The sequence below is a fragment of the Grammomys surdaster genome, unplaced genomic scaffold, assembly GCF_004785775.1.
Source record: "Grammomys surdaster isolate TR1022 unplaced genomic scaffold, NIH_TR_1.0 126133, whole genome shotgun sequence".
NCBI lineage: Eukaryota > Metazoa > Chordata > Mammalia > Rodentia > Muridae > Grammomys > Grammomys surdaster.
Window position 1 is genome coordinate 2,684,043 of NW_021620941.1, and position 16,704 is coordinate 2,700,746.

The window sequence follows — 16,704 nt, forward strand, 5'->3', positions numbered from 1 at the left end:
GGATCCACACTTTCAAAATCACACATGCACTGTTCTTAGTTCTTTCATGTGCTCAGCAAAGTCTTCCACTTGAAATAATGATGTTCTTCCCTTTTAATATTTTAAGGGCAGGCCCAGTAGGTAAAGCACACACACACCAGCATGGTGGCCCACCTGTGATCCCATCACTTAATTGGCAGAGGCAGAAGAGTCCCTGGGGCAAGCTGGCTATACTAACCAGCAAGCTTGGGTTCAGTGAGACTTTGTCTCAGTAAATTAAATGGGAAGCAATTGAAGAAAGACACAGATGTCAACCTCTGGCCTCAAAGCATACTTGCATAGCGCACTTATACATGCAAACTAGAGTATATACATTGCCAGATAATGGCGGCACACGACTTTTAATTTCAGCGCTTAGGAGCAGAGGCACACAGATCTCTGAGTTCAAGGCCAGCCTGGTCTACAGAGTAAGCTCCAGGGCATGCATGCATACCACATTCATGTACCAAAAAAAAAAAAAAAAAAAAGGAAACAAATTACTTTAAACTGGAATCATTCATGGTAGCTAATGCCTATAGTGCTGCTGGTACTTCAGAAACTGAGGTAGGAGGATTTTCACAAGTTCAAGGCCAGCCTGAGTTTCATGTCATCCTGGAATGCAGCAGGAGACACTGCCTCAAACAAACAACAAATATTGTAAACTGGGTATGGTTGACATGGATGTATAATTTCAGTACCTGGGATCCTGAGACAGGAGGACTTCAAATCCAGGCCAGCCTGGGTTACAATGTTCTGTCCTTGAGCCAAACAACTGCCATCTTGGGTAGTTCAAATGTGCCTCCTTGTGAAAGGATTATCCCAACTGGGCTTTCTTTGACTGTTTTCGCACCACCATAGAGGGCCAGAGAAGGCCATGAAACTCTCATCTTACTATCCAACCTCTTTTCTACCACCTCCTTGTTATATGTAACTCTGCAGTAACTGTATAAGGCCTTGGGGACAGAGTAGAGGATATAGGGGGACAGTAACTTCACCTATGGGAGGAGGGGGACAGCCCTCACTGCTGCTGGGTAGTTGTTTTTTTAGGTGTGACCTGTTTAGGGGAAGGGACCCCTCACCAATGTGTTCTGTGTGAAATTTCAATAAACTCCAGTTCTGTGGAGGAATAATGCAACTTGTCACTGGGACCTTAGGAAAGGGTCGACACTGCTCCCCTGGGACCTTAGGAAAGGGCCGACACTGCTCCCCTGGGACCTTAGGAAAGGGCCGACACTGCTCCCCTGGGACCTTAGGAAAGGGCCGACACTGCTCCCCTGGGACCTTAGGAAAGGGCCGACACTGCTTCCCTGGGACCTTAGGAAAGGGCAGACTTCCCTGGGAAGTAATTCCAGCAATGCACACTGAGATCCTAATCCCCAAATAAAACTAAGCCAACAGTGTACTGAGGCTCTACAGGCTCTGGAGAAGCCATAAAGGAATCACAGTAAATTACTGTCACTGGGACATGACACTGGTTATTTCCACCACATACTCAAGATTGAAATGACAGACTCAACACTGAAACAGCTCACCTTGCAAGCCCAAATGGGAAGCTGGAGTACACTAGCTCACCTTACAAACAGGAAAAGTAGCTACATGCTAGCAGCTGCCCATTCAATATAACTGGCTTTCTTATGATCTGTGGTCTTCAGCAGCTCTAGTATCCCTGGCTGGGGAGTATGAGGCTGGTGTGGCATATTCTCGTCTCTCTATACCAGTAGGAAACTGCAGCCAGGGCCAAGAACACAATGCCAGGGTCTGGAGCCACAAACCATAGATTCACGTCCTAGTCCTGCATTCTACAGCTAAGCATACCACAGAGAAAGTGGCGTATCACATTCAGATTCCCTGCACCCTGAGAGATGCCTGTGACACTTTCTTCCTTAGGTCTTCAGGGACCTTATACAGAACTTACTGTGAGGAGACAGTTACCAGGGAATAACAACCTAACAAGTACAAAATACCCAGAACAGCCTGGTGTACAGGACCAGGAACCTGAAATGGCCATTTGAACCTTTGTGGAAGTGTAATAGTAACAAAGAAAAGCCAGAGCCTATTAACACCTCAACCCTAAAACACTGGACTGGGAGTATGGTTTTGAAGTGGAACCTGCATATAGCATTCACCAAGCCTAGATGGAGATCAATCCACAGACCACCCCCAAAAATACAATGCTTCTATACTGAGGAGCCCCTAATCAGGATCACTTCCCACCACTCAAGGTACCCTTCCAATTATCAGCTTTTTTTTTTTTTAAAGAAAATTAATGCCCTCAAGAATTTCCATTCACAGATGAAAAACTGAGGCTTATAATAGTTAAATAAGCCAGACACAGTAGCACATGCTTGTGACCCAATCACTGGGAAAGCTGAGACAGGCTTGGCCGCCAGGTGAGACAACACTTAAGAAGACGGGGTGGGGGGAGAAGATGTTGTTAAAGTCTTCTAGAAGCTTAGTGGGAAAAGCCACTTCTACATGATGGGTCAGAGTCATATCATGTCACTACGACCCACTTGTGGGGGGGCTTTATGACCATCAGATGAGTCGACATGGCTAAGAACCCTTGCCTGGCACCCAGGACAATATGGGTCAACGAAGCTGCCCCTGGGTGATCCTGCTCTATTTACTGGTGTTAAGCAAAAGAAGGAATTATGACAGTAGAGATGTCAGTTCCACAGCTTTTCCTAATCATTCACTGAATCCACATGGGCAAAATGAAACGTTCCTACCTCTGTATTGGCCAAGCACTTTACAAACTCACAGAAGAACAAAATCAGCAAGGTGGTTAAACCACCACCTTATATAATAAGTATGGGTGCCCTGGAGGAGCAGGCCTGCCCCAGTCACTGTGGTCCTTTGGAGTACCTGTTAACTGGGTGCTCCAGAATTTGCCTTCAGAGGAACCTTAAACTTCATAAAATTGAAATATTTCTGGGGAGAAGTTCAACTCTTAAGGAGTCTCAAAAGAGTCAATGTTCTGCTGGATTTAAAGCACACCTTCCCTGATGCTGGGCCTTATGCTTGTCACGTGGCATGTGCTCAATAAACACCCGCTCAGCCCACTTGAAGGATTATGCTGAGAGGTGTGGCCGAGGATGGCATGCCCTTTGGTATTCTCCCTCTCCATGCTACTCTAGAAGCATCCCCTCACTACTGTATCAGAGAGCTGCAGTCAACTCAGGGAGGGGAAAATGATCCAAGGAATTAGACAAGAATCAATGTTTAAAACAAGGGCCAGCCCAAGAGCCACAGCATGCACAGTAGTGTGTGTGCATGTGTACCCATGGACATACAGACGTGTCTAGGCCAGAGGCTGACACTGGATGCCTTCCTCAGTCACTCTCCACTCATTGTCTTTTTAAAGCAGGGTCTGGAATCCATCAATTCAAGTAGGTTGGTTGGGCAGTAAGCTCCTATCTTCCTCTCCAGCACTAGGATTAGACAGGAATACTGCACTTGGAGATCTGAACTCAGGTCCTCATGCTTACCCCACACCCCACACCCGTGTGCCTCCCCCCGCCCCGACAGAGTTTCTCTGTGTAACCCAGGCTGGCCTCGAACTCAGAAATCCACCTGCCTCTGCCTCCCAAGTGCTGGGATTAAAGGCGTGTACCTCCACTGCCCAGCTCCTGTGTGCCTTTTTGAGAAACACTGATCTATCTCCTTTGGCTTATTCTCAAATATGAGAGAATTCTAGCCCTTGCCCTGCATCTAACTCCACAAGAAATTAAAGTAGTCACAAATATGTCTGATTTGGAAAGAGGCCTTGGACACAGCAACTCCTCAAATAATAGCAAGTGACTTGCCACTATCTATTCTCACATTACAACTGTAGTCTGTGCCACAGAAGCAGACTGGCTTGAATAGACTGTGGTAGTGGATATCGTAGTTCAAAGATTTGTGAGGTGGATGCAAGATTGGTGGTGTTAGAGGTGCCTTTAGTGACTTTTCACTGAACCCGGCCGGCCTACAAGAAATCCTCTCCTAAAAGACCAAAATTCTTTTTTCATCTGGGATAATTCACAGGTGAAACAACAGATAATAGAGCTGCATAGAAAAGCATGGCAGTGAGGCATGGTGGTCACATCTTTAACCCCAGCACTCGGGAGGCAGAGACGGGCAGAGCTCTGAGCTCAAGGCCAGCCTGGTCTACAGAATTCGAGACAGTCAGAACTACAGAAATCTTATCTCACAAAAGTAAAGCAGAAGAATTGGCAACATACACTATCCTGTTAGAAAGCATGTCGGAGACCACTGACTAACAGTCATTTTTTTTCTAGTAGCAGCTGGATGGTGTTCTGTGTGCTCATGGATGTCAAAGCACTGCTGAGATCACCTAGAGCAACATTTTCTAGGGTTTATCCATAGAACTGACTTGTTTCTACCCTTGGAGGCACTACTGCTTGAGGCCATTAGACGTAGTCTTAAACACACCTGTCCACAGGTTCTTTTCCTTCAAAGACCTAGTTAACAGTGTGCAGTTCCAACACAACACAGCCAATCTAGTCAAGGCCCACAGCTTCTTGCATTTTGGTGGGCTCCCAATTTGGAAAAGAATGGAAGAAAACCTGTCAGTAAGGAACCTCAATGGGCAGTATAAAACAGCAGTAAGATGGCAGGGATGAAGGCAGCCCAGAACGTGCAGGCAGCAGCTACTGTTGATAGCTGCAGTGGAAGACAATGACCGCTGTGCCAGACACCGACAAGGAGGCAGAGCTTTCCTAAAAAAGCTGGAGCCCCGCATCTATCTGCTTGTGAAACCACCCAAACTTCCGAGTGCTGGACAGGGTGGGTACAACAGCACTGGGGTCTTCTCCAACTCACGGGCTCTGGTTGGAGAGCTGTGACCAAGGTATTTACTACATAGCTGGGACTTCAAAGACAGCAAACCCTGATAACACAAATGGTCTATCAAACCATAACATAATGATTAATTTCAAACCCTTTGATAGCCAAACCTTATTTATTTTTTTTAAATTCCACTGTAAATGAGAAAAGTGTCTGAGGCATACTATGGAATGCAGTTCATTTACTATCTACTTTCAATACCAAATAGTAAGTTCAGAACTTCTACTAGTACACTGTTTTTCAACCTTCCATGTATTGTGACCCTCACGTTGTAAAACTATTTTGTTGCTACTTCATAACTATAATTTTGATATTGTTATACATTATAAATATCTGCTACACAGGATATGTTATGCCACAGGGTAAAAACCACTGTACCAGTCGTACCTGGCAGCCACCAACCAAAACCAGCACAGATGGACTGACTCAAGGATCAGCACTGCTCCACAGGAGCAAAGCCACAGGAGTGGTTCATGGATCCCCCATAGCCACTGGCCTCCCCCAGTGTCTGGAAAGCTCAAACAGTATACCAACACGAAGCAGCGATTTCAGTAGAACACAGTTTCATTCTGCTCAGCATTCAGCAGCTCAAGTGAGCCATGAATCAAACCCACATATTAAATGAGCAAAGGCATGAGCTGTCAAGGTGCACACAACAGCCAGTGAATGGAGCTTTTACTAATAGCCGGCACACTCTGTTCTTTGAAAGAACATTTGCTGCTTATGCCAGTATCATTTCACTCAAGCCCCGTATTAGCCCAGGGAATAAGTCATTTACCGCAATCCATCTACTCTGTCTCAAAAGTAGAAAACGGCAGCGCCACAAGGAGCCTGACCTTCTGAGGCCACACACTAATCAATATTTCTCCCACAAAGGTGCCAATAATGATCAGATCTCCAGGTCTACAAACTTCCTAAATGGCTATCCTTCTACTGATGTAAAATTACACTTACTTATTTTATGTGGTTGCACACCCACCATGGTGCCCATTGTGAACATCATAGGATTTATGGAAGTTGGTTCTCTCCTTCTGCCATGTGGGTCCTGGAAATTGAACTCAGGTCCTCAGGATTGGTGGCAAGTCCCTTAATCCATTAAGCTATCTTGCTAGCGCTCTCGATTCTGTAATAGCTTGGTGTTTTTATTTGGGTCCACGGCAAGCTGCTCAACTCCATGAAGAGCACATTTATACGGCACTCTGTATGAGGACAATATGAAGGAGCTGGCTAAGGCACAGGGCCTTGACAGGGTCTAAGACAAAACACTTTAGCTCGGTGTGCTGTTGCACGCCTGTGATTCCTGTTCTTAGGAAACCAAGGCATGAGGAGCATGAGGAGTGTGAGACCAGTGTGAGGCCAAGTAGAACTACACAGCAGAACCCTGCCTCAACAAAACCAAGCCTCAACAAAACCTCCTCCACCACAAACAGGAGCTAAAAGCCCTAACAAGCATTGACTCTGGCAAAATAACCTATCCTCAGGAAAGCTAGTGGGAAGCTGTTGGCAGTTGTAATACTATGATGGGTACACAACCCATTAACAAGTCACTGTCTTCACCGGATGGTCAATGCTTAACAGACTTTCTGGAAACATTTTACTTTTTGGACAGGTTCTCTTGCAACCCAGACTGGCCTCAAACTCGCTATACTTGCTATGTGGCTGAGGACAACCTTGAACTTCCCCATCATCCTGCCTCCGTCTCTCAAGTGCTGGGACTATATTTAGCTATGTGCCACCATGCTTAGTTGATATGGCACTGGGGGCTAAACCCAATACAATAAACCATGCACACTAGGCAAGCACTACCAGGTCAGGAAACATTTTTAATCATCCTCAGAAACTTTTCAAAGTAAAACTTGCGTCCACTGGTCTCTCTTATAACCCACTCGGGGCACAGATGCAGAATGTGATTTTGGAACAAGACGAGCTGACAGCATCTATTCTTCTCTAAATTAGTTAAAGGAATGCTTGAATTTGCTAAGCAGCAAATGACCTAAAACTAGCCTCAATACTCTGTGAATCTATCTAGCCGTCTTAGACTTTATCAGTAGTCCCAAATCAGATCCTATTTCCACTGCCCTTCAGAAGATGTGAATTTCTTATTCCTGACACACAATAATCCACTGAGTCCCCACTTTGGAAATATTTTTAAGTTTTACATGGATCTTCAGAGATTCCCTTTGTATTTGAGAATTCGTTACTCAAGTACACTAATAGCAAACATAGATAACTGTTGTATAAAGATGCTTCAAGAAAGAAAAGAAGCCCAGTTACAATAGAGCTAAGCAATCAAGCTTAACAAACTGAATTCCAGCAGAGTCAGCTCATACTACTAGAACTTGCCATGTAAATTGAACATAATACAACTCATTACTCTGAAAAACTGAAGGCCTTACTGTTGCTGATAACTATGAGATCATATGAGGGGGAAAGCCTTATGCTTATTAAAATGAAATACAGTAAGTCAAGCCTAGGTCAGACCTGTGATCCTAGCTATGTAAGTGGCTGAGACAGAAGCCTGAGTTCAAGGCCAGCCTTGATGAGACCTCAAGTTTATTTCATTGTGTGTTGAACGGCTTGCTCAGCATGTGCAAGGCCCTGGGTTCAATCCCTAATACAAACAAGACAAAACAAAAATCTTATTTCCATTTACCGAGGTTGAGAGAGGTTCATCTTGGGAACACTGTGTGTAATGGAGACACAGAACTCTGACTACTCAGATACTCAAACAGGGTGTTCTTTACTAAGCTTTATCATATGCAGATTTTTATTTTTTTAAAAAATTTATTTACGTATGAGTGTTCTGTGTGCATGCCAGAAGAGAGCATCAGATCCCATTACAGATGATTATGAGCCACCATGTGGTTGCTGGGAACTGAACTCAGGACCTCTGGAAGAGCAGGCAGTGCTCTTAACCACTGAGCCATCTCTCCAGCCCCATGCAGATTTTTAAAAAAAGGTCTGCCTGTAGGTGTTTTGCCTGGATGCATATATGTCCATGCAGAACCTGTGTGCAGAGCGTACAGACGCCAGAAGAGGACGTGTCAGATCCCCTGGAACTGGAGCCACCAATTTGTCAGCCAATACACGGGTGCTGGGAATCCAACCCAGGTCCTCTGGAAGAGTAGAGCTCTACCATGCCGATTTCTAAGTTTCCTGTCTTAATGAAATCTACCTAAATAACTCTAAAACTACCAACAAACTTTTGTTTGTTTGACTTTGCTTTTTGAGAGCAGACCTTATTGTATGGCTCTGGCAGTCCTAGAACCTGCTCTGTAAACCTGGCTGGCCTGGAACTCACCAAGATTTGCCTGCTCTGCCACTGAGTGCTGGGATTTAAAGGTGTACACACTATGCTAGGCTTTTTCTTTTTAATTCCCTTCGAATCATTTCTCAAAGGTAGTATGGACTTCTAGCTGTTGCCAGAAGCAACACACCTACCTCCAGTGGGCTCATTACCACTTCAGACAGCACTGCACTTTATAGATAAGAAAGCCAATGAAACATTCCCTTTTCAGCACTCCAAGTTAAGGCAGATTTAACAGAAGGCACCCCCTGACCCCAACCTCCCCTAGCAAGTGAAGAGATGCAGAGAGTCTCAGCAATCCTTAACACTTCATTTTACCACTAGGATGGCAGAGTCAGGTGGATTCCGTAAATTCAAGGCTAGCCTGTCTACAGAGTTAGTTCCAAGACAGCATGGAAACTCTGCTTGGAAAAAAAAACAAATAAATAAATAATTTTCATAAGCCGGTGATGGTGCAAAAAGCCTTCAATTTCAATACTCGGGAGACAGAGACAGATATCCGAGTTTGAGGCCAGCTTGGTCTACATAGCAAGTTCCAGAACAGCCAGGACTACACAGAAAGACCTTCTCAAAAACCAAAAACAATGAATTTATTTTACATTCAGCTACAGGACTTCTACAGACAGAGGACCTGAGATTTCTAAACCATCGACTGTAATAGTTAGTGGTCACAGAAAGCCAACAAGATGGCTCTGACATTCCAACATAGAGGGAAATCTAGTACATCTTACCAACCAGAGAGAAACAGATTTCAGGACCCTGTCCAGCAGAGGAAAACAAGTGCCCACGAGCAGAGTGGAGGACGGGAGCTCGGGGCATGGTCATTCACTACAATCTTCGAGTAACTGAAGTGTAACACGAATGTATACTCACTATTGAACTGCTTGGACCAGGCAGTAACAACAGAGAACGTCAGAGAAACTGGGTGAGTTCAACATTTGGGAAGTGTTAGGCTCCAAAACAATGTCTACAGAACCATCAGTATTATTATGCAAAGCGTATGAGAGACAGGTAGGGTTCCCTCGAAGGAAAGTGATGAAAAGACTCCATTTTCAGGTGCCCAGGTGAAAATCTCTCAAGAATGATGAGTCCTGTGGCAAGCATTCTGCTAGGAACCAAACCGTCATTAGTTCAGCCCGACTTTCAAAGAAACAGCGAGTTGACAAAGTCAGAGAAGATAAACATCACTGGATAGAAGAAAGTTTGAGCGTCAGGGTAACTTGTCACTAAGTTTCAAGCAAATACAAGGACAATTCTGTTCTAGGCACCATGCCAGGAGCCAGAGAGGGCCCATATTCTTTCTCCAGAGACGCTTAAGTCCTCTAAAAAGTCAGTTTCACAGACAAAACGCACAATATTGCCAGATGGTAGTTTCACGGTCAGAACGAGTCCATCCCACACTCTTCCCAGTAGAGTAAGACTATCGCCAGAAGGAACTCTCGAGGACCACCCACTTAACACCTCCCCTTCTCTCTGCAAAAAAAGAAAATGTCAAATATAAAATATCCTCGAATTTCTTCCAATATGCTTGAAATGCAGCAAGTGGAAAGCCAGGTTTCCCAAGGCTGCAGAAGCCACGTCCAGGGCGTGAGATGGATGTCTGAGGTCTACACCCGAGGGCCCACCAGGAGCTGCTTGGATTTGAACCCCGGATAGTAGGCCTGTGGGTGCAGCCGGGCGCGCAGGCGCCAGAAGCGCTCCGCTAAGGCTTCTTCCAGCTCCGGGGCGCCTGAGGGAACCGCCCGGGCCTCCCGCGACTCGCGGCCCTAGGCGCCCACCAGAGGCTTCGCGGAGCGGCCTCCCGCCCCGGCCCGGGCCTCCCGCGCCCGTACCTGCCGGACCCGGTGCAGGGCATCCACGAAGCCCTCAGCCTTCATGCCCACCGGAGCGCTCTGCCCCTGCACCAGCTCCGCCATGGCCAACCCCACCGCCACCGCCGTCGCTCTGCTTCCCCGGTCCGGCCTCCCACTCCGCTCCGGGACCCGTAGCCGGAAAGGGAAAGTCGCCCCACTTCCGGCGGAAGGGAAGCGAAGGGAAGGCACTGCCCGCTCAGAGAGCGAGAGACAGAGAGAGAGAGAGAGAGAGAGAGAGAGCGAGAGACAGAGAGGGAGAGGGAGAGAGAGAGATAGGTTGGGGGAAAGCGGCGTCTGTGAGGCGGGGTCTCAAAACACGTGACCGCTGTCCGGCGGAAGTGGAGGCGTGGCCGTGGCGCGAGGGGCTGGCCTGCCCTAGGCACAGGCAGCTGTCCGTCCAAAAAATCCAGTTTGCGACCCCACCCTCCAAAGGCTTGGGCCCCAGGCCTTCAGCATTGGTGGGACCGTCCTTGGGGCGCAGGTGCAGCCGTGTATAGTCCCTGCTGTCTGTTTTTGCAACCTGACAGAAGAGAAACGTGGATGTGGCTCTTCCAACATCTCACTCATGCCGTCTAGGTGCACGGGCAGCCCCCTCCCTCTCGAAATAGTCGTGGTGTGCTGCATTGACTGGGACTGAGTGCCTTTACGTGGTACCAGGACCGTCAGTAGGGCAGTGTTCCGCCTTTGCAGGGAGTCCCAGGCTCCAGGATGGGCCATCAGTTTGCCAAGGATGGGTTTGATGACACCTCAAGAAGCCTGGTGTCCTGTTTCACATTCTTGCACTAGGGTAACAGGAAATACCATAGGACCATCATTGCTTCCGGGCCTGCTGAGGCAAGAGACATTTAGGAATGTTTGAATGCTTGGGGGGGGGGGGGACAGTACTGATTTCCCAAAGCAGGGAGTATTACTTCAGAATATGCTGCCTCTGTTAGAACAAAGAGTTACACCCCACTGTACCAATGCGTTTGGCAGGTGGATTTGCCCAGGAAGATCAGGAGTTCAAGGTCATCATGACTTAGTTATAGGCCACCCAGTGCTAGCTCCTTGAGACTCTATTTACTCTTCTTCCATCCTTCGTTTTTGTGTGTGCGTGGAGAATGTGTCACCACATACATGTGGAAGTCAGAGGGCAACAGGTTATCAGGCCTGGCAGCAAGCACCTACACTCCTGAGCCACCACATCAACCACGGGGCCCTCGTTTTGCCTTGTATTCCTAGAGTTTGACACATAGTAGGCGCTTAGGAAACTAATTCTGAGTTAAGTAACGCTGACTCTGAATGATTCCTAGATTACGGCAAAATCAAAGAACCTGACCAAATTGCACAGCTGGAAGTTGATCGCGTTTGGACAGATCATTTCAAAACCCATAGGGAAGACTGAGCCGCCACTCTGGACAGTGGAGAGTTTTCACTGTCTATGCTTGAAGACTCAAACACAGAGTTTCAACCTTAAGAACAGACATGGTCCTACTTGACATCTGTTTTACCAGGGATGCCCCTGTTTTTACTGTTTACACCTTTGAGGAAATACTGTCCACTCTTCATGCTCCAGCTGGCTTCCCCCGTTGAGTAGACATGGGGTAAAGCATTAACTGCCAGGGGTATTGCCTCAGAAAGGTCGCAGACTTAACAAGGTGGCAAGATTCTAGTTCACCCTCTTTCTGGTTGAGAAAACTCTGTCTGGTCAATTATCTCTGGGGGTTGGAGGGGACCAGAAGGAGAAGATGACTCCATCCTGGTCAGGTCATTGTGGCGTGCTCTGCTATTCAGGGCCTCATTAGCTAACACTTATTCCAAACTCCCTGTTGATTTGGTTGGCTCTTGGTATCTGTTCAATGAATACAGGTAAAGAATTTTGTCCAAAGAGGACAGGGAAAGCATTTTAGACAGTAAATGCAGAAGTGTTGCTGCTGCCGCCCAAGTGGACCACAAGTGGCCCAGTCTAATTTGTTTAATAAATCATTAAGGATAATTCCAAGCTTTCAAGGTGGCACAGGTACGACAGGGGTTCTTGTTTTTCCTTCTGCCTTTTTCAATAGCTAACTTTGGTGATGCATACTCACTCAAAAGGGATTCAAACTCAGAAATAAATGCCTAGCTGAGATTGGCTGCAATAAAGGACTGATCGGTGGGAGAAGGAGGTGAGGTCACTCTGAGCTGTACAATAAGGGTTAGCCTGTGCTAGACCCTGTCTCAAAACAACTAAAACCCAAACAAACTGCATACACACTGTGGTTGTAAGTAGCTTTGCCTCTGAGATCATCAAACTATTCCTCAGGCTGGAGAGACAGCTCCGCCAGGAAAGGAAGTGCTTGCTGCACAGATGTGAGGCCAGTCTCCAGAACTCACATGGTTCTGGAGCTGGGGGAAATGGCTTATCCATTAAGAGATCTCACTGCTCTTGCAAAAGACCCTGCTTTGGTCCCCAGTCTTATTCCCTACATCTTGTCAAGTCCAGACGCATCCAGAACAGCTCCAGAGAAGCAACGTCCAGATGCTCCATCTCCTGTCACACATACAGCTGCTTCTACTGGACCTGTTCCTTCTGGCCTATCCTGAGATGGCTCCACAGACCCTGGACATCAGAACAGCCAACTCTCCTAAGACCGGACAAACATCCCCCATACCCATTCTTCTAGGTTCCCTCTAAAGACATGTCACCCCCAATGCCAGCAGGAAGTAGCCAGATATCACGACGACCCTATTCCTGCTTCTCTGTCACCTCTAATTTTTCTTTTTTAATTAAACCAAAATGTGGGAATGTTAGTATTCTGTCTAAACTCCACCTCCACAGTTACCTGGCAACAGCCAGGTATGCTCCTCCTCACAGTTACCTGACAACAGCCAGGTAGGCCTGCCCACTATAAAAGGGGCTACCTGCCCCCTCCTCACTCCCTTGATCCCTTGACCCCTCGCCTGCAGGTTCTCTCCCCTCTCCCCTCCCCCTTCCCCCTCTCTCCATGTGGTCATGGTGGGCCTCCACTTCTCTCCTCTCTCTCTCCTCTTTCCCCTACCATCTTCTCCTGCTTCTCTCCAACCCTCCGCCCTGAATAACCCCCTCCTCTCGTGGAACTGTCTGGTCTGCTATGGTCTGTTCCAAGCTGCTCTCGAAAGTCTCAGCATCAATGAAGGAAAGGGGACCAATGATGGAAAGGGATGTCTCAGCGGACCCATGCCAAGACATCTCTTCCCCCCTGAGGGACCAGCCACACAATGGTATAGCATAGAATAGAGTTTATTCGGGGCATGGGGAGGGGGGCCAGGAGGGTAGTAGAGGCAGAAAGAGAGAGAGAGAGAGAGAGAGAGAGAGAGAGAGAGAGAGAGAGAGAGAGAAAGAGAGAGAGAGAGAGAGAGAGCAGAGAAGTAGAGGAACAGAGGCTGGCCATGACCACATGGAGAGAGGGGGAAGGGAAGAGGGGAGGGGAGAGGGGGCAGAGAACTTGCAGATGAGGGGTCAAGGGATCAAGAGAGTGAGGAGGGGGCAGGCAGCCCCTTTTATATGGGCAGGCCTACCTGGCTGTTGCCAGGTAACTGTAGGGAGAAGCATACCTGGTTGTTGCCAGGTAACTGTGGGGAGGAGCATACCTGGTTGTTGCCAGGTAACTGTGGAGGTGGAGTTTAGACAGAATACTAACACCCAGTACCTACCTCAGATGGCTCAGGACTTTCTTAAAGTCCAACTCCAAAGGATATAATACTCTCTTCTGTCCTACTTGAGCACTACACAAATGTGACACATACACAAAAATTATTTTAAAAAATATTTAGCCAGGCAGTAGTGGCACACACCTTTAATACCAGCACTGGGGAGGCAGAGGCAGGCAGATCTCTGAGTTTGAGGCCAGCCTAGTCTTCAGAGTAACTTCTAGGACAGCCAGGACGACACAGAGAAACCCTGTCTTGAAAAACCAAAACACAAAACCAAAAAAGCTAGGTCTGCTGGTACATGCCCGTAATCCCAGAGCTGGATGTATGCAGGCAGGGGTGGGGTGGGGTGGGGAGTAGAATTTGGTTTGAACGAGAATGCCCTGCCTCCATAGGCTCATATCTTTGAATGTTTCCATTGGTAGACTGTTTAGGAAGGATTAGTGGTGTATTCTTGTTGGAAGAAGTGTGTCACAGAGCTAGATTTTGAGGTTTCAAAGGCCCAAGCCAGGCCCAATCTCTCTCTCTCTCTCTCTCTCTCTCTCTCTCTCTCTCTCTCTCTCTCTCTCTCTCTCTCTCTTTCTCTCTCTCTGCCTGAAAATCAAGATATACAACTCTCAGCGACTGCTGCAGACCCATTCCTGCCTACATGCTGCCATGCTCCCCACCATGATAACAGACTAACTCTCTGAAACCATAAGCAAACCCCCAACTAAATGTTTTCTTTTTATAAGAGTTGCTTTGGTCATTATGTCTCTTCACAGCAACAGAACAGTAAACTAAGACATGGAGACAGGAGGATTTGTCTAGCCAAATTGGGGAATGCCAGTTTCATTGAGAGAGCCTATCTCAAAAAATCAGATGGGCAGCAAGCTGGGCTGTGGTGGCAAATGCCTTTAATCCCAGCACACAGGAGGCAGAGGGAGGTGGGTATCTGTAAGTGTGAAGGCGACCTGATCTACAGAGCAAGTTCTAAGAAACAGATGGACAGCAATGGAAGGAAGACATTCAACATGTGTCAGCTACGCCAGCATAGCTGACTCAGTTCCTTGGATCAGCGGAGGGCTGAGGGCGAGAGAAAGAAAGACAAGGAGTCATCTGGTAAAGACCAAATGCTGTATTTTCAACTGCGTAGCTCCCTTTTATACTCCCCACAAAACAGGAACACAAACAGGAACAGGAACAAAACAGGAACAAGGAGATACACTTGGCAGCCTATCACCTAAGTTTGGATTTCTCCTTGAGTAGTCTTCTGGGGAAATGCATAGTGACGGGGAGCGGGCACAACAGCACAGGTGCAGGGGATGGTGACTCACAAACATGGACCTTTGACTTTCATCTGTGTGAAAACATATATCCATGCACTCATACAAACAACATACACATCCAAACACAAGTAAATGAGTTGCTTTTCTCTCTGATATTTGGGAATATCTTAACTGATGACATTGAAGCGCTTCTTCCATCTAGACATGATGGCATACCTCTCTAATCCCAGCACTCTGAAGGCAAAGACAAGCAGATACCTGTGAGTTCCAGGCTAGCCTATTCTACACAGTGAGTTCTAGACTAGCCAAGGTTACATAGTTAGAGCCTGTATTAAGAAAAGGGGTGGATCTGTAGAAGTGGCTGAGCAGTTAAAAGCACACTGATGAAGTACCGGTTCTTTCCAAGAACAGTAAGTGTTCTGAAGTGGAAACGTAAGGGTTCTTTGGAAAGTCAGTTGTGTTGGATGGTGTTTTGTTGGGGCAAACATGTGAAGGAGTGTTCTCCTGAAGTCACACAGGTGAAAGGTTAAGACAGACTCGTGAAGGAAAGTTTAGCTGAAGCAGATACAAGTCAAAGAATGCTTTGCTAAAGCAAGCACGTGAAAGAACACATGATGAAGTACTCTTTGCTAAGAACACGCATGTATTTGTCTGCCTTACATTGCTTAGTTGAGCTGCATTTGTCAGGACTCCATAGAAACACATCAAAATAGTTGTGGTGGTGTGCTGCAGTTTCTTGCCATTTCCTCAAACTTGAGCCAATTGGCAGAGTGATATCAGCTCACACACACACACACACACATACACGCTAAGGTAAGACACAAGCTGAAGCAAGACCTGTGGAGGACATGTGATGTTTGGAGGGAGTATACATAGGACCCAACCCACTGTGACAGACCTGAGCTTGACTTGCTTATAGAGCGAGCTGGACAATGTTTGTTGGTCTTGCGTCTTTGCTGATCTTTGTTTCACTGAAAGAGACACAGCAGAGAACTTTTCCTGGGGTTCTTGTTGGTCGTGGTCCCTCCTATTGACTTATGTCAAAGTTGAGGCTGTCTGTCTGCTAGATAGTGCCACAGTTGCTGATTGATGTTTGTTATCCCAACTCTACTGAACAGGACTACTGATATATCCATAAAGTGTTTGCAAGGATTGAGCTGCCTCTGCTAACCTGTAAGTTAAACTGTTGAATCCCAGACAACACAAATTGCTCCAAAGAACCATTTCTAAACAGGTCCACTTTCCCCGTATCCTTTCTTTTCCAGTGGGTGGTGGACTAAAAGGGAGGTTAAAGCGTTTAAGAGCCATTGGTTTTTTTTTTTAACCATTGGTTAGTATTTATTTATTTATCTTATTTATGAATATACTGTAGCTGTCTTCAGACACACCAGAAGAGGGCATCAGATCCCATTACAGAAGGCTGTGAGCCACCATGTGGTTGCTGGGATTTGAACTCAGGACCTCTGGAAGAGCAGTCAGTGCTCTTAACTGCTGAGCCATCTCTCCAGCCCAAGAACCATTGTTAAAAATAGGTTTTAAAAAAAATTAAAGTTACATCATTCTTAGTCACTGAACCATCTATTTAAACCCTTGTTTTGTGTGAAACAAGGAAAGACTCTGGGTAGTTAAGAGTCAAGGAACCAGAAAAAATGGCTGTCTCATTGACAAATTGGCCCTTTCATAATTTCATACAATTTCATAGACTTTGTTTTCAGTAATACTGTTTTAGAGACAACTATTTGATATGAATGTAGCTATTTCC

At 46.6% G+C, this 16,704-nt stretch overlaps 1 protein-coding gene across 4 annotated transcripts in view; it reads right to left on the reverse strand.

Moving 5' to 3' along the window:
• Fubp3 (far upstream element binding protein 3) overlaps nucleotides 1-10,108 on the reverse strand; it is a 50,176-nt gene extending 40,068 nt beyond the window's left edge. For all 4 annotated transcript variants that reach the window (XM_028756984.1, XM_028756985.1, XM_028756983.1 and 1 more), the window contains exon 1: nucleotides 10,006-10,108. In XM_028756984.1, the coding sequence (XP_028612817.1) occupies nucleotides 10,006-10,089 (84 nt within the window). In that variant the 5' untranslated portion in view covers nucleotides 10,090-10,108. The remainder of the gene's footprint in view (nucleotides 1-10,005) is intronic.
• Nucleotides 10,109-16,704: the final 6,596 nt, after the last annotated feature.